The sequence below is a fragment of the Paramormyrops kingsleyae genome, chromosome 12 (assembly GCF_048594095.1).
Source record: "Paramormyrops kingsleyae isolate MSU_618 chromosome 12, PKINGS_0.4, whole genome shotgun sequence".
Classification (NCBI taxonomy): Eukaryota; Metazoa; Chordata; class Actinopteri; order Osteoglossiformes; family Mormyridae; genus Paramormyrops; species Paramormyrops kingsleyae.
Window position 1 is genome coordinate 31,392,446 of NC_132808.1, and position 27,542 is coordinate 31,419,987.

At 45.2% G+C, this 27,542-nt stretch overlaps 2 protein-coding genes across 3 annotated transcripts; one reads left to right on the plus strand and one right to left on the minus strand.

Annotated features, from left to right (window-relative positions):
- Positions 1-73: 73 nt before the first annotated feature.
- On the minus strand, positions 74-10,729 carry LOC111834193 (FACT complex subunit SSRP1). Of its 2 annotated transcripts, XM_023793226.2 has the most exons (19): positions 10,630-10,729; positions 9,375-9,456; positions 9,078-9,263; positions 7,907-8,012; positions 7,334-7,527; positions 6,897-6,997; positions 6,606-6,735; positions 6,388-6,491; positions 6,142-6,270; positions 5,728-5,949; positions 5,336-5,408; positions 5,198-5,203; positions 3,649-3,778; positions 3,487-3,532; positions 2,270-2,399; positions 1,993-2,166; positions 1,554-1,651; positions 939-1,143; positions 74-544 (listed from the first exon to the last, which is right to left on the minus strand). In XM_023793226.2, the coding sequence occupies exons 2-19, from the start codon at positions 9,426-9,428 to the stop codon at positions 470-472; spliced, it is 2,163 nt and encodes a 720-aa protein (XP_023648994.1). In that variant the 5' UTR covers positions 9,429-9,456; positions 10,630-10,729; the 3' UTR covers positions 74-469. The 2 variants fall into 2 exon arrangements, with proteins under 2 accessions (XP_023648994.1, XP_023648996.1); XM_023793228.2 differs by lacking the exon at positions 5,198-5,203.
- Positions 10,730-13,113: 2,384 nt separating this feature from the next.
- Positions 13,114-22,763, plus strand: clcf1 (cardiotrophin-like cytokine factor 1). Its single transcript, XM_023793204.2, has 3 exons — positions 13,114-13,567; positions 18,585-18,745; positions 18,822-22,763. The coding sequence occupies exons 1-3, from the start codon at positions 13,552-13,554 to the stop codon at positions 20,151-20,153; spliced, it is 1,509 nt and encodes a 502-aa protein (XP_023648972.1). The 5' UTR covers positions 13,114-13,551; the 3' UTR covers positions 20,154-22,763.
- Positions 22,764-27,542: the final 4,779 nt, after the last annotated feature.

Here is a 27,542-nt window from a genome sequence, read left to right on the forward strand (position 1 = left end):
AATGTACATTATAATTCACACAAGTCAGACAACGTCAATGCCAGAAACAGGAAGACTCACCAGGAACACAAAGAAAGTGACTGAGTCTTTATTTTTATTTTTTAACAAAACGATTTTATTTTAAGCAAAAAACCACAATACATCACTAACAAGTTTTCAGTTTTTATTTCAAATAATGGAAGTGTGCAGGGCTTCTAGGAAAGTGTAGATTTATTTCCCATCGCTACATCTTCTTAAAACCCAGACCATTTTGAGCATAAATGTACATGCTCAGTACATATGGCGGTACCCAAAAGCACAAAAAGTTGGAATAAAGGGAAAAAAGGGAAAGAAAATGCAATGAAATAACCCTTGGACGTTTTGTGTAACAGAAAGCGGTATTTACACATTTTAATCTGTCTATATGGCCCTCCTACCCCACTACCCATGGGGGTAAAGAAGTCAGTCATGGCAAAGATATCCCATCTTCTTAATCAGACCCAGACTCCTCTGAGCTGGGAGGTGTGCTGACCACCTCCTCCTCCTCCTCATCATCATCTGAGCCCTGGAAGAGAGAGGAAGAGCAAAATCAAGGGCACTTCCTGTCTTAAGGCAATAGACCATCATTCTTGTGCAATGGTCAACTGCTCAACTGTGAACTTCAGGTAACCTCTACTGGAAAAAGTCTACACATCTTGGGGAAAAAACATACATAATTCAGTGAAGGCTTCGGGCCTCTCTGTCACCTTCTGCACCTTCGACTTTGCATTTATATCATGAATTACATCAGCTAACCACCAGGAACCATGTGGGTTGCCAATAAGATGGATGCTGGAAGAGGCCCACATATTGAACAGACTAAAAATGATTCAGGAAAAATCTCCTAAGTTGGATAAAGCAAGCGACCGTAAGCTCTGGATGATGTTTTAGGTAACAGCGTCAACCGGAACCACCCATACCTTGCGCTTGGTGCCCTTGCCACGTTCCGAGTCGGACGAGCTCTCCTCGCTGGAGATGAACTCCCGGCTCTTGAAGCTGTCGTTGCCACCGGCCCGTTCCCTCTCCCTCTCCTTCTCCCTCTCCCTCTCCCGCTCGCCCCCGCGGCTGCTGGCCGGCGCTTTCTTCTTCCGGTCGTCACTCTTCCCACCTTTCTTCTTAGCTTCCCTGGGACGCCGAGACGAGAGCGAGACGTGAGGGGCGAAACCCGAGACGGCCGAACGCCAAATGGTCTTACTTGGAACTGAACAGAGGCCGCTGGGATCCTCGATTCCCAGGCGTACGAGCCGCCTCTCCCGCCAAAGCACTACTACCCTGGTGCAACACACAACAGCAGCCCCAAGCAGCAAGGGACACAGGGAGGGTTTTCACAATAAAGTACAAAACACAGGACAGTGTGAAGCAGGGGAACCTGAACACAAGGGTTTATAATCATAGTGCAATGTGAGTGTAAACTGTAAATACAAATAACTGATCAAAGGAAAACGACTAATAAGCATTACACAGAAACAACACTGCAATGAGACTACATGCGTCATCGGGATAAACACAAACGGGAGTGCTGCGAGGGCCCGTACTTTTTGGAGGGGCCCGAAGAGGCCCCGCCGCTCTCCCTGTACTCCTTCATGGCTCTCTCGTAATGCTTTTTCGCCTCCTCAGCTTTCTGCTCCCATTCCTGGGGCACAGAAACACCAACGAGAGAGAGAGAGAGAGAGAGAGAGAGAGAACGAAAAAGAGCAAGTGAGGGAGAGGTTTGAGGGAGGGAGAGAGACAGAAAGCAAAAGAAAGTGAAAGACGAAGAGAGAGAGAAACAGGAAGAGAGAGAGCGAGAGAGACAGAGAGAGAGAGAGAGAGAGACAGGAAGAGAGAGAGAGAGAGAGAGAGAGGTTACCACAGGCTCCTAGCAGTTTAAGACAGAGTGGAACCAAACAGCATACAAGAAACTGACCTTCGACCTGATATTCATTCACTTAAGAGCAGAGAAGTTATAATGAAATACACTCTGCAGCCACTCACCTCTTTCCTGTCCTTACTGAGCTGCTTCCACATCTCGCCGGCCTTCTTGGAGATCTCCGTGACAGAGATGCCTGGGTTCTCCGACTTGATGCGCTCACGGCTGGAGTTGAGCCACAGCATGTAGGCACTCATCGGCCTCTTGGGGGCGCCGGCGTCCTTCTCCTTAGCTTTGGTCTTGGGAAAGGAGAGCGGGAGAGACAGGGAAGACCGTTTTTGAAATCTGGCCTCGTTCGCTGAGACCTGCTGGCACCGTATCCCAGGCGGCTCTCGCTCGCACCCCAGCCTTCCGCGGTTTCTTCTCCTTGGTCACTTTGGGCTTTTTAACTGGCTTCTTCTTCCTGTTGTCGTCTTCGCTGTCGTCTCCACCCTCCGCGCTGCTGTCGCTGGCCGATGCATTGCTGTCGTACCTGAGACGGTGAAAAGGGCCGTAATGAAGCAGCATTTCAAATTAGAGATTCAGCCCAAGTTTTTAAGAATCAAGCTCAAACTTGGAATTAAAATCGGTTAAAGACCAACAGACGTCATAAATCGGTACACGCTGCATAACAACTGTAATGTAAACAAACATTACATTGTTCAATGTTCACGTTGAGATCATATAATGAAATTCAGTTACCTGAAGTCTCAGATGATTTTCAAAGTGCAAAACACTTTTTTGAATTATGATTTTAACAGGCATGCTAAATGTATCCAAAACCGTACTCAATCAGTGCCAAAGCAAATGAAGTGTTAGAATTCAATCATACAAAAATTACTTCTGAATATAAGCTTATTAAATCATTGTGTTTAATTGTATTTTTGGTATATCAAGCACCTTGTATCTAGATATCGTCGTTGTCTGGTGAAAACCATGCATGTCCACATTTTGATGATTGTGACTTTACACTACAGATAGAATATGCCCATTTTCCTCGCTGATAGTGGTTGACATCTAATGATGACTCAATGAAAAGATGTTTTATAAAATTACCTATTTAAACTAGTGTTTGTAGTAGTTAAAACTTATATTAATTTTTGCTTGCATGGATCACCTCATACTGGTAACAACTTAATGTTGATTGCTACAGAGCCAGGTAACCAATATTGCTGATAATAATGAATATATTATAAGATTAGTTTGTATCTTGACAGTGACACGTCCTGCTTTGGCGAAAATGATCCACATAAGTTAAAACAAAGCGTCCACTGACGGCTGTGTAAAGGCAGGTTTGTATATGTGGTGCTAAGGTACCTCACTATGTTATTTTAGGTTTATTTTGTAAAGTAGTTTAGGAGAAAAAGCATTTTTCTCCACAGTCCTGGAATAATGGATTTTTGGAGATATACATGTTTTTCATCAGACAGCGACGACATTTATCAGTTTGAGAGGGAGCGGTAAACACGCCTAATGTTGAAAGGGCAGAACTGGGAGAGTTTAGGTGCCAGGAGATTTCTGCTGTTGGATGGAAATGACATCAGAGGTCAAAGGTCAATATGAAAGGAAGTAGGACTTACTCCTCAGCGATGTCATCATCCTCCTCGCCAGGGTTGAAAGACTCATCTGGGGGGAGACATAAAAAAATTAAGTTGAAAACTCCACTGGTGAGACCACACCCCACAGTCCGATGGTGCCAAGACCCGTCCTGGTCAAGGATCTGCCCACACAGCCCGGCTCACCGCTGCCACCCTCTGAGTCGCTATCGTTGGCCTCCTCGCGGATCTTGCCCTCCTCCTTCATGCGCTCCAGGTAGGCGTCATGCTGGTCGTCGTCCGAGTCGCTGTACATGTTCTCATTGCCCTTCATGCCCTGAGTGACCGAGGAATGACAGCAGTGAGGACGTGAGGGGGGGGGAGGGGGGGGCGTTAGGTAAATCAACTTTGAATCAAGGGAAGGAGAAGACAAGCTCATCAAGCAGACGCCAACAGCACGGAGATTTGTTCCTTTGAAGACAAACAGGAGTGAGATTTTAGAGGCAGAGCACTCGCAGGCTTCGAGACTCCAGTGTGTAATCGGCATGACAAGTGCTCACCAGTCGTGTTAATCTCTGACACGAGCGTGCAAAAAAAAATGCCAGTCGCTGGCACCCCTGGTTAGTGAAGACCCAGAAACGCACATGGCTGTATTGATTGGGGGGGGGGGGATTCTGCTTCACACTGGTCACGCTCAGACCACACACTGAAGGCGAAGAACTCCCAGCAGGAAGCGGAAAGACCCCAGGAGAAATCACAGCCCCGCCCGTCCCTTGCCCGCCCACAGATGATTCGGCTGTTAATCAGCAACGCAGACACCTGCACTGAGATCTTCTGGAGTTAGAGAGCCATGTGTACAGCCTGCTCTGACCCTAGAAAGCGGCACTACGGCTATCAGCTAAGGATACCGGGGGCCTGCAGTACAAAGCGGGGTTACTGGCTTATCGGGGTAGCTTGTCGGATTTAAGGTAGTCTGGGCGAAATGCAAGTGAACGAATATGAAGTCCATTTAAACTGTGGTACCTTAAATCCGACAAGTTACCCCGATAAGCCAGTAACCCCGCTTCGTAGTGCAGGTCGCAGGACTGAAAACAACACGGGGTAAATACACCCCTGCCTTCGAGGACACGCCCCCAAGCCCACCTGCTTTTCAGTGGCATTTTGCAGTTTAACAACTCGGGGCTTGTGCTTGGAGGGAATTTAGGGGAAATCCTGTAACATAGCATCTTGCTACTGGTTTAAAATAAACAGGATGAAACTTTAAACTAAAGCAACAACAACGACATCCTGGGCCTTCAGCACCACTCGGTGACTCACGAGGAAAAAGATCCGTCTTCCTGAGATAGCGTCGCAAATTTACGGAAAGCACCTTCAAAAGCCCCCCGGGGGAACTTGGGATGGAAATGAGGGTAATTTTCGATCGTCTAACCGCCACAAAGTTGCCCACTAAATCGGACACCACCCATGATACGGCCTCCTGCCTCCCCACTGACCTGTGGCTGCACAGGGAAAGCATGAAAACGTCAAAACGCGGCTGCTTATGTGCCCTCACTGGGGCGTGATGTCATTTCCTGTTCTGGCTCTCTAAAGCCCCCACCCGCTAACGATTCCCCTAGAAGCCAGCTGGACAGACCCTCCTCAGCATGATTTTCACTCCTCCAATGTGCAGGCAGAACACAACATGCAGGCAGTTATTTCACACCCAAGAAAAAAAAAATTACAAAATAAACACACACAGTGCGGAGATAATACCGACCTTCTTCTTCAGGAACACAAACAGGGGGAATAGAGGGTACATTTTAAAAAAAAAAAAAAGTGTCAGTATTCAGTGAAAAACCCTCCGAGTCACAGATACTAAAACGCATTGATTTTGTTAGCTTGTAGTAAAAATTACCTCTTTGAATCCGCGGTTCTTGATGTTGAGTTTCTTAGCATTGACAAAATCAAAGAGTTTACCGTACTCTTCCCTGGAAGACAAGGAGGGAAATCGGTTCAAGAGCTAAACACGTACACCTCACACATGACGAAGGTGTCCGTCTAAAGCATGGGTGGGTAATCTTATCCAGAAAGGGCCGCCGTGTATGCGGGCAAATCCCTAATTAAACTACTAATTAGAGGACTGCTTGAACAGCTGACCTAAAGGTAAGAGTGCTAACTTCTGGTCTAAAGGAACCTCATATTTTGGTCAGTTGGATATCTCTAAACAGGTTGAGTCTTGCGATTAAAAATCTGCAAGAGTAGGGACAGGAGGAGAGGACGGCAGACACCAAATGGGGGCGGGCCGACCTCTCGATGCTGCTGAAGGTGTACTGTGAGCCCTGCTTGGTCTCGATCTCGAAGTCGAAGGAGCGCGTGGTGGTGGTGCCTCGGGCGAAGTTGACGCAGGAGATCTCCTCGAAGCGCAGGTGCACGGGCGGCTTGTGAACATAGATGAAGCCTCTCTCCAGGGGGTAGAGGAGGCCCGAGCTGGCCTTGTACGAGCAGGTGATGCACTGAGCTCCAGAATGCCTGGGGGGGGAGGCAGAGAAGAGACAGAGCTACACGCCAGAGACTGCACCAAGCTTCTGGGAGCTGTTCTCCAGCAAAGTGCTGAAACTTCTAAAGAACAAAGGAATTCGGCCAACGGATGGTATCAGTACAAGCATCAGAGAGGAGGATCGCCAAGGAAACCATCGCCCAGGAGACACCCTATGGCATTACCCCTGGAAGTTGCCCGGAACAGTGATCTTCCTATTCACCAGGGCCTTCATCACCCGGCTGACCATCTCATATAGCGATCCTGACATGTTCTTGCTGAGTTTCCCCTCGAAACGCTTCTCCACATCATCCCTGTAGGGTGACAAAGAAAGTGTTTGGGGGGGGGGTACAGGGTGAGAGAAGAGAGGCAGGAAGTGCTCGATGGACCACTTTCGGAACCCCCCCTCCCTCCCTCCCTCTCAGACTCACTCGCTCATGTTGAGCGTGAGGGTGATGTCATCCTCCTTGGAGAAAAGCAGGATGAGGAAGTGGTACCGGGTCTGCCCTTGCTTGATTGGGGGGTCCAGGCTGATCTGAGAGAGCGAAGACCAGGCGTCAAGCAGCTAGCGCAATGCTACCGACAAACAGAAGCGAAAACACCAAAGGGAAAGAGATTGCGTACGTTTCACCCGATATCACATACTCACCACGAAAAACATCTGCCTTTGGTCCTTGTGTGGCAGCAGAAAGAGGCGCAGGACTGTGGTGTAGGGGATTTTGTAGTCAAAAGTCTTACCGTGAAGGTGAAGAAAGGTGGGATAGATACGGATGTCGTACCTAGAGAGCAGGAAGACTTCCGTTAGAGAAGATGCTTGCTCTTTGCAGAGTGCGAGAATGAGAGGTTTCATGGGATGCTGTGTCACGTTAGACCAACAGATGGCAGCACTGGGCGCTATGACAGGCGCGATTGGCCGGCGAGCGGGACGGCTGCTCCACACCTTCCCCTGGGCGTCAGACACTGCAGTTCTTTGAAGATGCAAATGGCGTCGCCGGTGGCTTGGATGACGTCCGCCTTCGAAAGCACGTTCTGGGCAAAAGCCTAGAAGAAAACGACAACATTAGACGCACTTCACATACAGGGTACCGTCAGGCAGGAATCCATCATGGAACAAGGTGAGAGAGGTTTGATTATATCGAGTGATCATCTGTCACAGAGCACAGATTACCGTACTGGTATGCATTTCATTTAAAAATATCAAGGTAATACATCAACACAAAACTGCAATTAAAATGAATATAATGAAATCTATTTCTTTTTTCAGTAACCTCACCAAACTGCATACACAGGATAGGTGCCATAAAAAAGCAGCAGACAGACAACGCCCCCTAGTGGTCCGGCATCGCAAACAGTCACAGTACAGAAAGGCGCAGTTACCTCTACAGGCTCGACACCCTCGTCCCCGATACTGGGAGGGACGTAGAAGCGGACCTCCATGAGGGACACTTCGGCATCGTCGTTTTGGTGGAATTCCAGCGTGACCTCATTCTTTCCTGTCGCGCACTGGGACACACTGGACAGGGGGATCTCAAACACCGGGCTGTCGTTGACGTCGAAGGACAGGAGCGGGCCTGAAGATCAGAAATTATGGTGAATTTTAACCCGCCCTTCCCGGGGAGGGGGGGGGGGGTCCTATGGCAATAGTCAGATTTTTAAGCCATTAGGAAAAACAAACAGTTGCTGTACTTCCTGCCGTCTCCGCTCTGCACCTGGAGGTGTATTCAGACAGTAACATCACCGCCGAACATGCGCGTTAAAAGCCCGTCGTACCGTCATCGCCACAGAGGAAGGCAGCATCCGCACAAAAACACAATGTTCTTTGTGCGTCGGGAAGCAATTTTGCCGTTCTGCCTTCTCCCTGATCAGTCCCACGCAAGCAAACGTGGAATGTCTCTCCCCCCCCCCCCCACTCCCGAAAGGACCAAAACATGCTAAGAGCCCACAAGTAACCTGAAAATTTCGCAGTGCCCCAGTTCCAGCCTTTGACACACATGTCCTTCTCCGTCAGCTCCACCTTGTAGTTGGCCTTGAAGTACTCCGAGATCTTCTCGAAGTCCTGAGGGCAAACGGAAGAGACAGAAGTCAGGAGTGTGACATGGAAGAGGGGAGGGTTCAGGCTTCAGATGCTGAGAGAAACTGTTTACCTTAATGCCAAATCTCAAGTTTCATCTCCGTTTCTCCCTTAACCCCCCAAACCATTTCCCTACACTACCCCCCCCCCTACAAAAGGCACCCCCACTACCACCAATCACCACCCAATCCGTCCAGTCCCTGTCTCGGGGTTACAGAGGGCGACCATCGCATTAGTAACGTGTAACATTACAGCTGATTAATCGCAGCCCGATGACCTCGCAGCCCCGTCTGCCCGTTCTCAGGATATGGGGGTGAGCGTAATCCATGGATGGGCTCCCCCAAGGCCGCCGCTTACAATCAAGCCGTTTATTTATCCAGCCGAGGTTTGTTACCACGGGACCGGACTGCGATGGCTTCCACATGTGTAACCCCCCCACCACCTCCAGCCCCCAGGTGCACGCATGCGTTCTGGCGTCACTGCCCAGCGTGATCTCTGTCGCCCCCTGGAGGCCACCTCCTCCAATCATCTGCCTGGCAGCCGTTCACTTAAACCCCAAACACAATCTGATTATTACTGCTCTTGGCGCTCATGCCCACATGCAGATCCACCTCCCGCCTGGAGCCAAAGGTCCCTAGACCTTCATTAGCAGAGAGACACTACTACATTAATCATCATCAATTGCGTGAAGGCCTCGCTCTTGACGACGCGCCGGGCCCCAAGCTTCCCCACCTCCGTCCCCATGGCGACGTGGAACCAAGCCTGGGGAGGGGGCGGAGCCTGGCCGGAAGCCCGGGGAGGCAGTACTGGGGGCTGGCCATTAAAGGACAGTCGGATGCTTACTGGGTTTCAGGTTACGGGGAGTTTTACAGGCGCCCCAACAGAATGATTTTGTTTTCAACATCTGCTAAAACGGGCAAGCTGGTTTATACAGCCCATTTAGCTTTGGAATTATACCATCTTCCATCTAAAACATTCTGTGATTACGTCTGCGAAATAGTGTCAAATGCCAAACCGCCATTAACTTCCCCCACCCCCACTCCCCCTTACCGAGTCTCGGAAGCCGTCGTACTTGTACACGTGGCCTGTGCTGGTCACCAGCTTGATGCCGTGGCCGAGGCAAACTCGCCGCCACTGCGCCAGGCTCAGCTCTGGGGCAGAGATGCTGTCCACTTTGCCCGTCTTGCTGCTCTTGTACACCACCGACTGCTTGCTGAAACGGAGGCGGCCGTCATTCTGCAGAGGGACGAATGGTCAGCACGCCGGAAGCCACGCGTGGCACGACATCGACAAGGTAAAATTCAAAATAAACGATGCAAAGGGGCAGGTGGAATAATCAGTACTCACCCAGCACCCCTTCACCTCCTGGTATATCTCATTAAACTCCAAAGTATCGCCCATCTCTGCCTCCTGGTCCCGCAGCACTCACCTGTGGGCACACAGAGAATGGAGTGAAATTCACCACCCAGATGGGTTCGTGTCCTCTTGTTAACTCTGTCCTTGACTAACAAAATGAGACAAGCCTGCAAAGACACAAGCTACTAGAGCTTAAACCAATATAATGGAACAGAGACGTGAAACACAGCTGTAAGTGCAATTTTGAGACCCCCAAATTTAAATATTACAATACAACATTTAAAATAGATTCAATACAGTTCTGTTATTAAGTAAAGATGATGTCTGACTCAATATTGTGGCTGTTACATTTCTGATATGATTTTTTAAGAGCTTTTATTTGGTCCTAATGACAAAACTCACACCTGTTACAACAACTACCCTGATGCAAAGTCTTTAAAAGCTTAAACACACACACACGTTTTATAATTTTGTAGCAGATCTAGTAACAAATCACAGGTATATTTGGTAGACCTGGGGGTGATTCAGCCATCCAATTAAGAGAATATTTGGAATATACCCGGAACCGGTGATTATCGCTCTACTTTTGGTTAATCTTCACGAGTTCTGAATCACTGTATAATATTTCAGTACATTTCCGAGGAAGCCAGCATCTGCTACTAGAAGCGACACTATGCGTGCCTTCACCATTTCACTACTGATAAACTATGCAGTCACATCCCTTTAAACTTGCCCTTCGAGCCAATATCAGGCCCTGTCATATTTAACTTCGACAAGGGGCAGCAAGCTGATGTACACGGAAACGACAAGTTATTTACCCTCTAAAGCTTGTTGCTAAAACAGTCACGTGCTTCTTAAAGAGTTCACGGACTCCAAACTACATCAGCTCGTAACAATGCAACTGGCATTCAAATAACAGCCTGATTTGTTCAATCTTTGAAGTGCACATCAGTGCCTTATTTACGCGTATAGATTTCCAACTGTTTAAATCTATCCGTTATTTTTAACTACAAATATCGACAGAATTCCAAGTAAGACGTATAAAGATTATTAACAACTAAAATTGTCATTTAAGATGCTAGCTCATAGCTACTTGTCAATGCACTGCAAGTCTGCCAAAATCTCGCCGCGTTCGCAAACGATTCTAACTCCCTGGGATCATTCGAAAACAGGAAAGGCAAATTCGCAATAAACAACCAATTGAGTCACAAGACTTTCTAAAAATGAAGAGAAAAACTATAATTACTTCGCAGCACTCGTGTACAGGAGATAGCACTATTTCCCGCGTGAACCGTCGGCTCCGTCTCTGAAACGACACCGGAACAAATTATTTTCGCCGACGTCACTTCCCGTTCAGCGGTCCTACGTCACGCGAACTATTTTTTTAACGGGACTTAACGGGATGGAGTAGATCAGGTTGTGTCAGGTGCGTTGCTTTTGCTGTTCGAGTCCCACCATGTGAAACTGCAAATGTTGTGTCATATAGGACGTATTTCTGATTATCACCGTCTACTGGGTATTATTTTTTGTTTACGTTTTGATTTTGTATAGAAACGTTGAAGTAAGTATTACAATAATACTGCAACAAGAGCACGAGGACAAGGCCGTATCCATTCACCTTTTATTCCTAAGGCTTTCACAAAAATATGTTATTTGAGCAAACTAATGATTGTTAAACCCGATATTTTTCCATCATACAATATAAAATAATGAATGTCCGACCAAGTAGTTAACTGCTTTACATGTTACTATATCACCATTACAGGTATTAAATTATATTTAAACTCCTCAATTTTCTATAGCCTGGAACCTTGACAGGGGAAACCCAGGATGGGATGCCGGTCCACCATAGGGCACACTCAGTCATACACTATGGGAAATGTAAAGTCACCAGTTCAACTAAATCGCAATGTTTTTGGAGCATGGTAGTAACCCAGAGTGATATGCTTTGAAATCAATATCACGGACTGTCAGTACCAAAAACAGTTTATATCCGTCCATCCAATCATCCATCATGCACCTGCTTATGTTTGCCAAATGGTGGGGGGTTTGGTGCTCATCTTAGACAGCACAGGGTAATGGGATTCCTGCCAATTTCAGGGCACACACAATTAATTTGACAACTTAAGGATACAAATTCTCCTAAACCGCATGTTTTTCGCCGTTGGAAGAAACTGGAGTAACATCAGAAGTATGCTTTGTAATGAGATCCACCGACAATTAGTCCCAATGATGGTTTAAGAGTATTTCTATCTTAAATATAAATGAATAGTACTTAGGCCTAACCGTTAACTAAAGTCAGTCGGATTTTTACCATAAATGGCAGGTCTGTGATTGGAAGCAGTGTTGTTAAAGTACTTTGCTTACGAGTCCGAAGGGGCTGTTCTGGGACTATGTTCACCAAACTGAATGTTATAAGCTGTTTCTGAATATGGTCGATTATCTTGTAATTATCTCAGTAGACTGTACTTGTAGTTCATTGTCTTGGATTACCTTCGCAGTAATTCTAGGAGGAAAACTGCAGAATTTGAGTGGTGGAATAATGTGCGTTAATGAAAAAAAGAGTGAGCTGCAGGGGGCGACAAAGCCTCAGTAGAGGAGTTACACAAAATTCTGGCCAAACTCTCAAACGTATTTTTTATTTCGTCTTTAAAATGAACAAGAAATAAGAACACTTCAAATAGCCTATTACAGCTATTCCCCACATTATATAAGTGAAATTGTTTCCTGACTTCTGTACTAAGAAATGAAATTATGATCATACTAACAAAAACGCAAAATATAAAACTATTCATTATAATATAAAATATACATACGTGTTACAATTATATAATTTCCAGTTTGCGCAACAAAAATGCAGTCACGCGCAAGTGTAGCAGTCGAAATGTAACCTGTGTTTTATTGGCGAAGGGTGAATGACAGACTGAGGTGAGAGAGATCACTCTAAGCTCAATGTCAATATAGCGTAATGCTAATACAACGAGCTAGAAAAACTGAAAGGAATAGATACATGTACACAACATCACACACCTACAATTCACAAAAATTAAATCACTGAACCACAATACTTAACAGGCGTTGAACCAGACCGTACCACATACAAAACATAGGCAAAAAAAAAATCACTCAGGGGATTGCACACACAGGGACAACCCAAACACAATACACACGCATATGATCACAAATGCAGACGGATAAAAAAAATCGCCAGCGTCTTTCTTTCTTTCTTTCTTTCAATTCCCCACTCTCTATATCTCTGATCCTTTCATTCTCTCTCTATCTCCTTCTCACACACTCACACGTTGTATTAATCGCCGCAGCATGAAGTTATTCAGCGCACATAACTTTGAAAAGTCGTTTTAAACTTCCATTGGTGGTGTAAATCAAAGGGAGAGTAAAAGACAGCTCGGCAAAAATAAAGAAACTCGAGGACATTTATGGAAATAATCAAAGAGTGAGAAATCTGGATCACACAGCGGAAACATAAAATATCAGTATTTATAATAGTAAGTGATTATACGAGGTAAATTAAAACAGTAATTCGATAGAGAGAAAAATAGACTGGTGGGTACAAAGGGATTAAAAGAGTAACGAAATACCAGAACTCGTCAACTCCAAGTCCTGTACTTTTTTTAGGCAATGAACTGTCTGAATCACCGACAGGAGAGAGGGAGGTGGATGGGGAGGAAGAGGGGGACAGCACTTTCTCTCTTTCTGCCCCCGTATATAAACCGCACCGCCGTCAGTCAGTCAGTCCCGTCAAGACGGCAGCCCGTCAACAGCACCTAGTGCGGCTTTCGGCTGCTCAACCTCCAGCCCAGAAACCGATACCTACAGCTTGGTGATACTAATTAGTTATTGATGTTACTTGCCTGCCATATTCAGATCGTAAACCGTCAATCAAAAATATGATTGATTGCGTCTACGTCATATGCCGGGTAATTCTGCGTCCTTAAAAAGTTTAATTGAACTTTTTCGAAAAGTAGAAAACGTGAAACTGTATCAGGGTCTGAACAATTTAAGAATAAACTTAATAGTAAGAACTGATTAGGGTGAATTTTATAAGTTTCAGTTTCATCTATACTAAAAAATATAGAAGTCAAGAAACAAAATCTTAAAGTTGAAAAAATCTTAAGTTCTTCGAAGAAATACCGGATCAAAGCTTGAGATGCGACACGGGGAAGGTAAGACGATGGTTCAATTAGATATAATTACACCATTCATTTCATTGGGAGATAAATATAATGCATTTACTTTAAATATCTTATATCAGAAGAAAATCTTTTACCGTTTTTCTTTCACAGAATTAAATACATACCCATTTTAACATTTAATTATAGAAACGAAAGAGAGATCAAATGATTTTATATATAGATTTTATATAAATTATCTCTTGCTACTTTCAAAAATATTTCTCTTTTTTAACTTACATGAGTAGCCTATGTATTGTGAGTATATTGTTGGTGGTATTCATAGTTAATTTTTATCAGAAGTGATGCTGATAGTTTGTGAATTAGGATTGTGTGATCAGGATTTTATTTTCAGTGATTCAATATAAACTTCTTTGTTAATATACTAGTTAGTGTTATTTTTCCTAAAGTAGTAGATGGAAATATAGAATATATTCATGATAGAACACTTTAAAAACCAGTTTGGTTTGTGTGTGTGTGTGTGTGTGTGTGTGTGTTGAGGGGGCGATAGGTCAAAATGTTCCTATATATCCTTGTATCCCTGTCTTGTTAGCTGACATTTACACCACAGAATACAAGATCCTGTTTAGTCAGGGTCCATGAACTTGGACCTCAGAGGTTCAGAACACAGTTGAGAAGTAACATGGAAGGTAATGTTACCAAAGCGGCTCAGAATCCAGCGGCATTAGAGAGTCAGATTCACGCTGGGCCACTGAGAAGCTCCCCTGCTTCCCCGAAAGCTCTTCGATTCACATTGGCTACGTCGGTTTAGTGTGTTTCAGTCATTTAAGTGATGGCATTTGGGACGTATGCAGAAGCACTGCTGGAATACCAATGGCTTAAACACAGCATGGAGAGAGCGGGCGCTGTATAAATACCACGACTGGCCAGAGATTACAGCAGCGTGCATCAACAGCGCACAAGTGGGAGATATAAAATATTGCTGTATAGATTCCTTTGGCTATATCATAAGAGAGAGAATGGAGAGAGAGAGAGAGAGAGAGGGTTAACGTAGTACAGATTCCCTATTGACAGGACACAGCACCCAGAGGGAGAGAGACTAGGGGAATGATATAAAATGAGTTGGTCACGGTTTGAGCAGTTACACATGCTGTTTACATTTTTCCCAAATTAACATGGCCCCATGCTCTGCCAGCCCCCCCCCTCCACTGTCTCTCCCTTTCTCTTTTCCACCCCTTCCCTCCTTCATGTTCAAAAAGAAGGACGGACTGAACGAAATTAACTGGGCTCTTGTATGTTTTTTTAAACATATTTAATTTTTGCTTTTTTTTTGGGGGGGGGGGTTGAGTGATGTAAATTAGACACCAAAGATCTGAAGCTGGCAGCAAAGAAAGGAGAGACTGAGATCCAGACCGGGAAGAGGAGAGGGAGCGGGAGAAGGGGAGATGATTAAGAAAAGGGAGAGAAGGAGGTAATTAGTGAGAGAGGAAAAGGAGAATGCAGGAGAACGAGAGAAAGGGAGAATAACAGGTTTAGGGAGGCACGCGATGAAGGTGAAAGAGATGAAGGGGTCGGTGAGAACAGGACATGAGTTTTGGGGGTTCGGATAGCGATTCTAGCGAAGATCACGAGACGGGCGAAGACGGCGGAGGTTCAACGGAAGTGAGGGAGTCAAGCTGGAAAGATGGAGAGGCATAGAGGAAACCGAAGAGTGGACGTGAGGGGGAGGGGGGCAGTTCGGAGGGGAGGTTTTGTTGTAAATATGAGTTTTATTGTTGTTTTTAAGCCTCTGTGTTTTTTTTTGGCCATTGATGTTCTCTGTAAACACACTGTCCTAATTATGCCAAGTCGATCCATTTGAATCTGAATTTGAACTGTAAGTTGGGGTTAGCTGCTCGAGAAAACAAAACAAGTTAAACGCCTCACGTTCTTCTTTGTGTGTACGTGTGATTTTGTGCGTGCATGTACACTTGCACACGTGTGCTCACGTGTCGGAGCACATTCACGCACATGTTACGGTCGCACGTGCTTGTTCTCCCGTGTGTATGTGTGCATGTGTGCATGTGACCCCATCGGTCTCACGCCCGTAAGTCCGTGTACGCGTACGTGAAAGCCAGTACGTGAGCGGGTGTATGCCTGCGTGAATTTGTGTGTCAATGTGTGTGAGTGTGTGTGTGTTGAGTTAGTGAAGGAATGCGAATTTGATTGAGTACAGACTGCACATAAATCTCTACTCTAACTGTATACAGACACACAACAACGACCCCGACCTCCACTCCCCCTTCTACTCTCTCCCAGTGCATAGTTAACACACTGTAGTGTCCAGTCAGTAACTGCATACGCTGTCTGTGCCATACTAATCCTTTCTGTGAGACGATAGGAAATGCTTTGCTCTGTCAATATTGTGCCCATATTTGTAATACAGTGTATTAACCAGAATTTCCGAAACATAGCTACTAGTGGGTATATTCACAGTGTGCGGTTTTGTACCTCCTAATGTACAGTTACCATGCATATCAGTGCTCTTTGTGTGACTGTGCTGACGCCGGCTGTTTTTGCGTAACGTCTAATGACCTAGACGTCTACCTAAACTTTTAATCGAGTGAAAAAGTACTGAGTGCTAGTGGTGCCTTATGGATTTTAATTTTTTTAAAAGGGCCAGTGAAATTCAGCAGCTTTGATGTGCTAGTTTGGGAGGCTTTAGTGAAAAAGTAGAACGCGATCCAAACAGTCATTCGTTTTGTTTGTTAAATACATGACACCCATGTATAAGGATCCAAAACAGAAGGCTGTTTGTTACACACCAGGAAGGGTCGGGAAGGCCATGCAGCACATGTAGATGACATAAAGTGTTCTCGGCCAGCTCTTGAGATTGTTTGGTGTTGTTTGTGACCTTTAAACAGGCTCCATATTTCTTCTCAAAGGGAATGAGTGAGAGAGAAAAATGCTAATCAGGGTTAATAAGCTGATGTTATTTTGGCCTGGGGCATAAAAGCGATAAGTCATTTCAAAAGGAAAAAAAAAGAAATAGGAAGAACCTGCAGAACACTTAAATGGAAGATTGTATCAGCTGAAGAGCTGTGCGTGTTTCTCAGGGATCGACTTAGGAAGGACGCGGCAAGACTTTAAAGACAATTCAAATGCTGGAACGTGTCCTCTGTGACTCGGCGCGCCCTTTTCCTGCCATAGTGGCCATTCGGGTGGGATTCAGGTACGCACGACAAGGGAGGAAGAGAAGGAGAATGAGAGAAAGATAGAGAGAGACGTGTGTGCGGAATGGAATGGCCACAGGTCACTTTTCACACGTGTTGAAAGAACACACTGCGACTCACAATAGACGAGTAATTACCCGTCACAATCACATCTCTCCATCACAAAAGGAGGACGCGATGGAAGACGAAATGGTTTACAAAACAGATATATTTTCATAATATTGTTTATAACAAGAACAGCATTTGTGGCCAGAAGGTTCAAGGCTGTGGGCATAATTTAGGAAGGCAGTCGTAGCTGTTTACTTTGGTAAATACTCTGGCATAGATTAACATAATAACGTAATCTTTGTAAAGTGCACAAATAGAGAAATAAAAATAATATGTTAGAAGTAATTATAGTACAACAAGTTTAACAAATAGTGATTTGACTTTTAGATATCGTCACAATCCTGGGATCTGTAAGATGCTTTCGGATATTAATGTTGCATCCCAAGAGTTTGAGGGAGATACGGGGAAAGGAGAATTTGTGGGAGAGGGTTAAGCACACTGGCTCTCTGCATTAGACAATTTGAAGATGAGGGTTCTTTGTGGCCCTCTCGGGGACGGCGAGTAGAGAAAAGTTGGGCTGTTTCCCATTGAAGGGATCATTTGGACGCCATTTTCTCAGCGAGGTCCCTGCGAAAAAAGGGGCTCTCTACCGTGTCCCGACATTATCTGCCCAGCATCCGTGATGGAACACACACAATGCGGACGGAGGGAGAGGGTGATTTGGGCGGGGAATAGCAGGGAGGGGGGAGACTGAGCGCCGTTGATAAAGGAACATATGTCTCCTAGCATGTGTCGCCGAGGCCACACGCACACGCACATGCGTGCACATGCTCGTATGTCAGCCTTCATTTCAGATACACGTTGGGTATGAAAATTACACTGAAACGCTGCATGTAAATAAATACTGACCACGCATTCCTTAGTTCTTCATAGCAAATTCAATCACGCAGCTTTTGTGTTTTCGTAACACCGCTAAGAATAATGAGTATCGTTATTATTCAACTTGTGAATATTTAGGCAAGTCATGGATGAAAATCCATAAAAATCATGGAATAAAATTTATAATACATTTTGACTGTTCTATTTCTACTCGAATTAAACTCGCAGAAAGAAGCTTTTTTTTTTTAGTTCAGAAAGCGACTCCAATATCCTGTGACTCTATAATTAGAATTGAAATGAAAAATGCTTTATTGGCAGTGCTAAGTTACATTAGATTAGTCAGAATATAAACACATCAGTACATCACCATAGAGACAAAATACACACATGAATGTTTTTAAAATATATACAAATAGATATGACTAGAATTTTTATTGTGTGTTATAATGCAGCATAAGGATGATTCTTATTTACACATATCAGCTGAGTGCTCTAAACAATTATTAAAGAGACTATCCAAAGTGTTCCAGAATTTTATTTAAGGTATAAAAAAAGGAAATCAAAATCTATTAGCATGTTTGAGAAGTTTCTGATTTGCAAAGGCACGACACACTAATATACTCCCACATAAAAGTACAAATCTCAGCTTTTCACATCTACTGTCTATAAATGATCTAATTAGATTCTCACCAGGTTTTATTAGCAAAGTAAACTTGAATCAGCACTCTACAGTCTACGGCTACATAGGTTTGTGTGGCAATTGAAATACAGGCTTATGTGTTTTGGAGAACAGAAAAAAAGTAAGGAGTAAAGTAAAACAAAGAATCATTTCCATTGCATGTCTGTTGTTTATCATCTTTTTCTGTCTACAGTAATCTCATGGCTTTCTTCTAATCCTTTTTCCTCTCCAGTCCATCATTTCCAGCTGGCTGTTTTACTGGCCGCAGTGGTGGTCTCTGTCCAAGTACCCGACCCTGTGCTCAGCTTAGCCAGTGAGCGCTCGTCCATTGAAAGGACGTACGAACTGACGAAATACCTGGAGCACCAGCTACGGGAAATAAAGGACACTTATGTAAGTGGACGCTCGTCTGCTCACTGCGTGCGCTGCTAGCGCTAGATGCTAACCAACCGCCTCCTCTTCCTGGCAGCTGTCCTACCTCGGACCCCCTTTCAGTGACCCGGACTTCTCCCCTCCCCGGCCGAACACCACAGCGCTCTCCCTGCCGAGCGCCGCCACTCGCCTGGACCTGTGGCGGGGCTTGGAGAACCGGGCCCGCCTGGCCCAGAACCACAAGGCCTACAGCGTGCTCCTGGGGGCGGTGAAGGAGCTCGCTCGAGCCACACTCTGCCCTTATCTCCAGAGCTCCTTGCTACATTTCTCTGTTGGACTCGATGGCCTGCTGGGCTCTATCTCTGGTCTCATGGCTACACTGGGCTACCCGCTGCCACCGCATTATTACAGCTCACAGACAGGGGGCGCCAGTGACACAAATCCTGACCCTTTGACCCCTGGCTACTTTAATTCGCAGGTTGAGAGCATTTCTATCCCCGACCCTCTGCCAGCGGGCCCCCGATACTTACAGACGGTTTCAGGCGGCACTGACACAAGCACCCAGGAAGGATGGGAGGGACAAACAGGGGACTTCATCCCAGAACCTCACTTGGAAATGGACAGTTTTAACGGTGACCAAAACAATGATGGAGGACCTGAAGATTCAGAGGAAGACAAGGTTGAGAGAATGACAGGAGCGAAAGGGGAGGCGTATGGCAGCGAGGAGAGGTCTGAGGAGCTGATGGGGGAGGAGGAGGTGGCAGAGGGATGGGGCGGGAGAAGGAGGCTGCTCAGTGTGCCAGAAGGAGAGGAGTTGGAGGGATTAAGGTCTGCGCACGGCAAGAGTGCATCAGGAGACAAATGGCCGCAGGAGTATCTCCCCCAGCCCCCCCTTCACACGGAGCCTGGCCAGCGAATCAGGACGAGGACTCGAGTGATGTCACCAAGACTGGAGGTGCCACATGGCCAGCATGCTAGGGCGGGACAGGCACTCAGAGAAGTCCCTCAGGGCTTCAGCAAGAACAGTAACAACCATCTGATTGACTTTCCCTTGCAATACATGAGTAAACCTGTAGTGGGCGATAGCCGGAGGCCGGAATACTTCTCCTCCTCTCCAGCTCCCCGCCATCGGTCGCCCCGGTCCGTGCTGTCCTCCCTCTACACCTCCACTCTCCACCCCCCACTCTCTCCCTTCTCCTTGCTCTACCAGCTCGGGGCCCAGGAAGGGCACACCCTACTGGCTGACCTGGCTCACGGGAGCCCCCTGCCCGTCCTGGCGTCACTCTCCGCACCCCCTCTGCTCGCCGCTCCCATGCTCAACGACTTCTCCAGGAAGGTGGAGAGCTTCTGGGTCCTGCGTGAACTCCAGAGCTGGCTGTGGAGATCAGCCAAGGATTTCAACCATCTAAAGAAGAGGCTGAGGGCCTGAGATGGACACAGAGACCCCATGTTCTAGCCAGTAGGAAGTCGTGGCAACAGTCAGAGTGACTCTCTGAGCTGTACAGAGTATTAATTGTGCACTAAGATACTTTACCGCAAAGTGACACACTCTCACCGAGTGACTGGCCACTTTGGCACCGCGGCCCTAAAGGCGACGGGGTCAAAAGTAACACGGTCGGGAATCACTGATGCTGTGTCCAAGGGGGAAAGGGGGGGGAGAACATGACCGACTGAAAGAAAAGAGTGATCTAATAGAAAACCCAGACACTGACTCAGCGCCTGAGCATTGGAAAGCGACAGCGGGGGGTGGGGGGGGGGGTGTTTGAAAGTAGGGGAGAGGTTACCCCGGTACATTGAAACCCTGACACAGCACATTTCCCCCCATCATACATTCCATCCCCCTCTTTTCCGCTCTGTTCGGCCCCCACCTCTGTAGACGACCTTAACGCGTCCTCATGTTTGTTCGACCGCCCCCCCCCCTTCATGACACAAACTATTATGCTTTTATTCTCAGCTATTTTTAAACGGTGGATTTAAACCGTATGCCCGCTTGCACGACACGGTACTGGCAGTTCCAGCGATTGAGTCCTCTGGCTCTCCTGATGATGTTAAAGTGTTCAGAGAACAACTGACAGGTGGGGGCGGTTAATACACACATGGTTATGTTAACTACTTCCCCAGTAACACCTCAGATCATAGGACGCACATTACAGAAATACTGCATCATGTTTAATCCCTGTTGTTGTATTACCGGTAATTGGCCAATGGTTTACTTTCGACATTAAGTTAAAAACAGGTATATATAATGAACTGAATAATATACAGAGGCACCCGTATGAGTTTTGATGGTTTACCTAAAGTATATTTTGGTATATGTGTACCTGTGTGTTTATTTATCACTATGACTCTGAACGCTGTGGTAATATTTATTGATTGCAACTATTTATTTGCTGATGTGGAAAGCAGACTGTGGTAATATATAGAGGTAATTATACAGCAATTTTAATAGAGACGTACGATACTCTGTATCATTTTGATTATTTCTTTATGAACACTTCAATGAGATGGAAGACTGACGCAGTATAAACATGTAATTAACAGTAACCAGAGTAACAGATACTAGTATGTGATTGCTTGGTACTGGATAACTGAGTAATGGCAGAATAAGGCTTAGTACCGGATATGATAGAGTCAACGAGTAAAAATCAGTGTGGTTCATGGATGAGGCTGATACCATACCGTGGATTTGTTTATATAGCTGATGGGACACATGAAATTGGGCTAAGAAGAAAAGCCACGACCAAGTGAGAGCAAGTTCTTTTTGTTCCTCTGCCTTTCTTCTTGCCTCCCCCTCCTTAATTAACCCTCGACTCTGTCACACCTCCTCCTTCCCCCTGACACGCCAGAAGCTGGCCTTGCCCACGTCTCTCACGCCTCACGGAACACGGGAGCTGCAGGAGAGGATTTCGGGGCAAAAGAGCCCGGCGAGAGACGTCTGAAGAGACACGTCTGAGGCGGGCACGCCGGTGCAAACACTCACCGAAGCTGCAGCGGTTCCCTCCCTCCGCTCCGTGCCCCTCAGGCTGAGTTTGGTGCAGTGAAATTAAGGGATCAATGAGAATCCCTCTCTCCCTTCCTCCGAGCTACACACCTGCACTCCCTCTTTTCCTGTCACACCCTGGTCCCCCCCGTCCTCTCACACACGGTGCCAGTTCTAGTATCTTCTCCCAGACTAACGGCGGCAGCAGCCAAGCTGACAACATCGGGCGGGAGAAAAAAAGAAAATCAGTAGGCAAAAGGGCAGCATGAGAGGAAGGCTGTAAGAGCGTCGCTTTTCCTGGCCACTTCCGGTCAGTCCTGTGCGGAGTTCGAAGGATGACAAAAGAAGAGACAAGAGGGAACAGTGAGAGAAAGGATGGAGAGAAAGAAGTGTTTGTGGCATCATCCTGGCGTGATGACACACAGTCATGCTGACTCACTGATTCACCGCGGGGAAAGGAGATTACAGGGTTAACTCAGAGCGGTGCTGACATGCTGGGCTTGCCCTTCTGACTCACCGTCGTCACGGGACCGGGGAGGAGCAGGGATGCCCCCGCCGGGGAAAGGGAGGGCACGGCACCTCCGAGCAGCCAGATCTTCCCGCGAGGTCGCCAGATTTGCACTGACCTCTGAGTCGGCCATGATGCAGGAGCCGCACGCATATTATTCGAAGCGCGAGCCACAGCCACAATGGCAGCTTTGTGGTTTATCGCCCAGGCACGTGCAACGTGTATTCAGTGCGCTGGCCCACATGCGTGTGCGTGTGCGTGTGAATCACCGTGCGTAGGTGTCTGTATGTTTCACATCCTGATAACGACTTCCAAACATGTGCTTCATGTACGTCACTTTTACAAATATTATTTAATTTAAATCACAATATAATATCTAAAGAATCTCCTGACCTATGAAAGGGGTATGAGGTACTTCTGACAAGTGCTGGTCTAAGGCAGGACTGTGTTGTGCACTTACATACCTATTGTCAAATATTAGTGTAAGTCACTCATAGGGCTGATTGGAAACAATAACTAGCAGCAATAAACTTTTTCTTTTGCCACGTTTACACTGTATCCACTTTTCTCAGTTCATTATATGTGCAGTTTGATCTTTATTTGTCTGTGTTCCTATCTCTCGCTCTTTGTGATTTTATCACCGTCTTGCCCTTCAAAGTGTATTTTCCACCTGATCAGCTGAATCCTCTTCCTCCATTCATTCACCTGTCTGTACCTGCATAAGACAGTGTGTATCGCTATCAGTGATTTCACGGAGCTACTTCTGTAAAATCCTGAGAAGAATTTGCCCTATTCTATTTCAGGCCTATATACATGTCCCCCTCTGCTTCCCCTACACTCTCTCTCCCCCCTCCGCCTTCATCTCTCTGTCCTGTTCACCTGCAGCACATAAAAATTCCTCATTCCGTCCTCCAGAGACTTGCAGAGTTGCCTTGGGATTTACTGCATTCCTCCTCCCCACTTGCCTCCCTCACTCTGTCCTTTGCAGTGCAGTAAGTTTAAGAAAAGATGCATATTTCCATTTGCCTCCTTCTTTCTCCGGAGAGTCTTTTCTTCTTCTTTTTCTCCATTGTTACCCCTTTAAGGACTTTCCTTCCCCAGCACTGGCTACACTGACGTCCCACGCTGCCTTTGGACTAATGTAGCCCCACCCCCTCGTTAAATCAGCCTACCTAATCTGCCCCACCCTTCCCTCACGCTTGAGGCTGCTGCCAGGCCATGAAATGTTCCCCACCTACCCAGATATTTCTCTAGGCTACTGGGTAGGGCTCCTTTGCAAAAATTGTTAGAAAGGGGGACAGGCCTAGAGGTGCTGGGTACGATAATATGATTTATGTGCTAATCAATCCATTCGTTCCTTTCTATATAACCACAAGAAAGCTACACCCATGCATTTTCATGTCAGAAGCTGTTGACTTGGATTCCATAGAAAAGCAGATCTTGTTTTTTGGCATGTACTTGTGTTTTTTAACAAATTTTGAGAAGAGATAAAGATTTGTTTTTAGGTTCTGATATCACCCAAAAAAATAAATCAGTCTGTTCCGAGGCTATGAAGCTGTGTTTGTGCTTGTGTAGCGTATGTACTTGTGCACAATACAGGGAGAGCACAAGTGTGTGCTTATGTGTGTCAAAATGTGGATATGTGTCATGGTCTGTGGAATGCTACGGGAAAGGGGAGCGTGTGTGTGTTCGTGGTGTGTGCGTGTATGTGTGAGAGAAAGAGCAGGAGATGACAGAAGAGATGTTCAATGGCATTTAATTAGATCAGCCTGACTGGTCTGTTGGCAGGTTGTCAGGCAAGGAGCTGAAACAACAAACAAAAAAATAGAACATCACAGGATTCATCCAACTATGCTGCACTCCTTTCATGCATGTGTCAAAACAATCCCTTTCATCATAAATTCAGGGGCCTGCTTATTTCTGTCTTCTCCTGGCTTGACGGTCTAAATCCCGGATATGGCATGGGCGCCAACCGTGAGTTTTCTATGCACATGACGAAGGACTGCGTTGCTCTTGAATGTGTTGACTCAGTTGTAAAACGCTGACTAATTGTTCTACCTCACGGTACACCCCCACCTCTTTAGTAAGCGTGAAAAGTAAATACACCTCTTTTAGTGTCTCCTTGAGACACAAAGGGAACGATCAGGAAGCAGTTTGCGGAATATCCATCCATCTGATGTTCTTTTTTCGTCCGCACGCACCGAGCGACCACACAGGTTGTGAGGTCTAGAAGGAGGCATGGGATAGTCACTGATGATTGGGAGAGCAGGTTATGGCTGATAGGAATACCAGAGGAAGAAGGCAGACAGGCTCACAAGCTGTCAGAAAGACAGACTGATAAAATTCACAGGAGGATTGCAGTACTGGGTGAAAACAGCTTTTAAAAATCCTGGGGCTACCCATAAGTTAAAAGCTACGTTAAGCAATGAAAATAAATTTGGAATATTTTAGAAATAATGACTGGACGTGACACTGAAATCAAGCAATGGTAAAAATGAACTGCGCGAAAAACTTGAAAGAGTGAAGAATAAGGTCGGCGGCCCCTTTAAAAGCGCGATGACGTCATGCCGCCATTCCGTTCCGCTTCCCGTGCGTTTCGTTTTGTTTGTTTTGTTCGCGACCCACACATTGAAGACATGAACTGACAGAGTTGCAGTAGATCGGATCGCGTTTTTCTTTAGTAATAACAGTTGTCCTGAGGCATAGGCTGGTGAAACATCTTTTACATTTGTTTTACTTAAATAGTAGGCCTATTAGTAATTAGGTATATAGTCATTAGTTTCCTCTGAGCGAGGTGAGGTGTCACCCACGGGCAAGACACAATAAATGTCAATATTTCACATTTTCGGCTGACATTAGTAACGCGATAGGTTAGCGCAATGTGGATGCCAGGGAGTTTTAACACTCACAGCATTCGGGAGCGCTTCTCTGAAGTTTTCAACAGGCCTATCACAAATGCAATCTCCCTGTTGTTTCACGTAAGTTTCTTAAATACTCAATAAATTAAACTGTTTCCCCTTTGCAATATTATTCTGGATTTTACTGCTCTGCCCCCAAAATCTATATGACTGATTTCCGAATCGTAAAGTATTTTACTGTATTCTGAATTTTAGAGTACTTTAGAGACATTACTTTGTTGCTTTCCTCAACCTTACCATACCAGAGCCACATTCATTTGCACAAACAATACTCGTTGATAGAGAAAACAAACATTAAAGCTTCACTAAAAAGGAACGGCGGATGAGCACAGGAAGAGTCACTGCACAGCAGAGTGATTTTGGAATGATGGACCCGGTTGATCAGAATTATTCTGATTGGTTTTAGCTATCGGACTGGTAAAAACCTTGAAACTTGGTTGTTCAGAATTTTTTTAAAAAGGATTCCGAAATCGCATTCGATCACGTAATCCAGTTTTGGTTTATCCTGATCCCAGCAGAAGGGTGGATTCATGGTGGGTTTCAGTAACAAAATGTTTTTAAATTTTATTGTAAACATTTTAAGTTTGTCGTAATGCAACATTTGTATCATGTAGTTTATATACATTTATTTGTATTTTGTGCTTGATTTGTTTAACCGTTACATTGATGAAGTAGACGTGAGGCTAACCCAAATAAGCCTTTCAGTACAGGAAGCTTAAAAAATGCCGCCACAAAATAATCTTTCCAAACAGCCATCAATATCCAACAAAAATATTACATTTAATTTTCAATGCGATTCATAACTGTATATTATTTACAATAACACAAATATCAAATATGAACCAGTCAAAAGTAGTTTCTAAGGATTACATATATACATTATTATTAACTATTGCACATTTAGTCTTTTTATGATTTAAAATATATTCAAAATATTCACAATATATTTGTTTGTTTTTGTTTGTTGTGGGTTAGATGAGGGGTCTGACTGTTTAAAAGAAATTGAAAATAGAAGGGAATGCTTGTATTATTTGATTGTGCTGTTTTCTGTTTCTTCAAATAAAAACACTTAAAGTGACCCCTCATACTGGCTAATTCTACCTGTTGTTCATTACATAGCTAGTAGCCTACATTGTAGTCCCATTAAGAATTTAGGTAATCCGGATTTGGTAATCTTGAAAAGTTTGTATCTGAATCAGGGTGATCCAGTCCAATGTTGCTTTGAAAAATCGGCACAAGAGTAAGAGGGATTACCTGATCCTGGATAGCAAAATATGGGATTTCCAAACCAGGATCGTTCTGATCCAGGTTAATCTTTTTGAACAACCTGGCCCTGAATTTTAGAGTGTGCGTATTTTCTTCATTTGCACTAAATTGTGGACCCATAGACTTTATATACCAATACAAATAAAATAAAAACCAAAGAAAGCAAATGAGAGGTTACTTGTTTGTTTAAATATATAATTTTAATTATATCTGTTTAGGAAGTTGTGTCATCTGCTTCTTTGAGTGCCAGAGAATGTAAATCAGGCCGAAGGAGTCTGCTGGGTAGGAGTCCTGGCTGATGGAGAGTACTAGAACATTCCATATGAAATCAATCTAAAAACGGGCCACTTTTCCCATCGCCTGTTTGATTGTAATAAAATTGTCCGCACATGTTTGGCCGAGGAAGAAATTGTTTCAGCGTATATTTTAGTGCTGACCGACTTAAGAACTCGGGCGATAAAGAGGATCAGAACTGACTGATTGACAGGTTAGTATAACTTAGATTTAATTTAAATGAAGATTACTCACCTCTGACCAGAGGTCCAAGCCACACCGTGAGTTCCTGTGTGGTTTTTGAATTTAAAGCAAACATTGCGAAGTTTGTAGTTTGCACTTCCAACACGTTCGGGTGCCGACGTTAGTCGCGCGCGTACAGCTCCGCGTGCCATAGATGCACGCAGCCTTGTCAGTGTAGGTGTCGTGCGTGTACATCGTCCCATGTTAGTGCATCACACTGAGTTCACGTGACAATAGGTTTATAGATGAGATGCCATAAATAGCCTAGTTTATGTATATTTTTTGTCAGTTTTAAATGCGAAAGATTTGGAATCTGTTCCCTTGTTGGTGTCTTTTTAAATTAGCTTCTAAACGGATCTGTCGTCCTCGTGCCCCATTAGGTATAGATACTTAGCATGGTAGACTCTAGGCCTACTGTACTGCCGCGTATTCAACTGTTTTTTGTTTATTGTACCACAATCGGATCTCCCCTGCTGTTTTTTCTAGTTCTTATGTGCTCCGTTTTATATCAATATGCCTACCTTACGTGTTCTCAATTACTTAGAAGACGTCATAAAATAGACGTCTATATATAGAGGAAATAAGCAGACCTGTGAAGAGCACAGATCTAAGCAGATTTTCGGGAAGGAA

What these genes read in the sequence shown, in the direction of transcription:
- LOC111834193 (XM_023793226.2), bottom strand. Translation starts at nt 9,428, where the DNA reads ATGGGCGATACTTTGGAGTTTAATGAGATATACCAGGAGGTGAAGGGG. An exon ending in AGGGTGTCGAGCCTGTAGAG is followed by an intron (nt 6,998 to 7,333) that starts GTAACTGCGCCT and finishes GTTTTCTTCTAG; the next exon opens with GCTTTTGCCCAGAACGTGCT. An exon ending in AAAGGCAGATGTTTTTCGTG is followed by an intron (nt 6,492 to 6,605) that starts GTGAGTATGTGA and finishes TCGCTCTCTCAG; the next exon opens with ATCAGCCTGGACCCCCCAAT.
- clcf1 (XM_023793204.2), top strand. An exon ending in GGGAAATAAAGGACACTTAT is followed by an intron (nt 18,746 to 18,821) that starts GTAAGTGGACGC and finishes TCTTCCTGGCAG; the next exon opens with CTGTCCTACCTCGGACCCCC.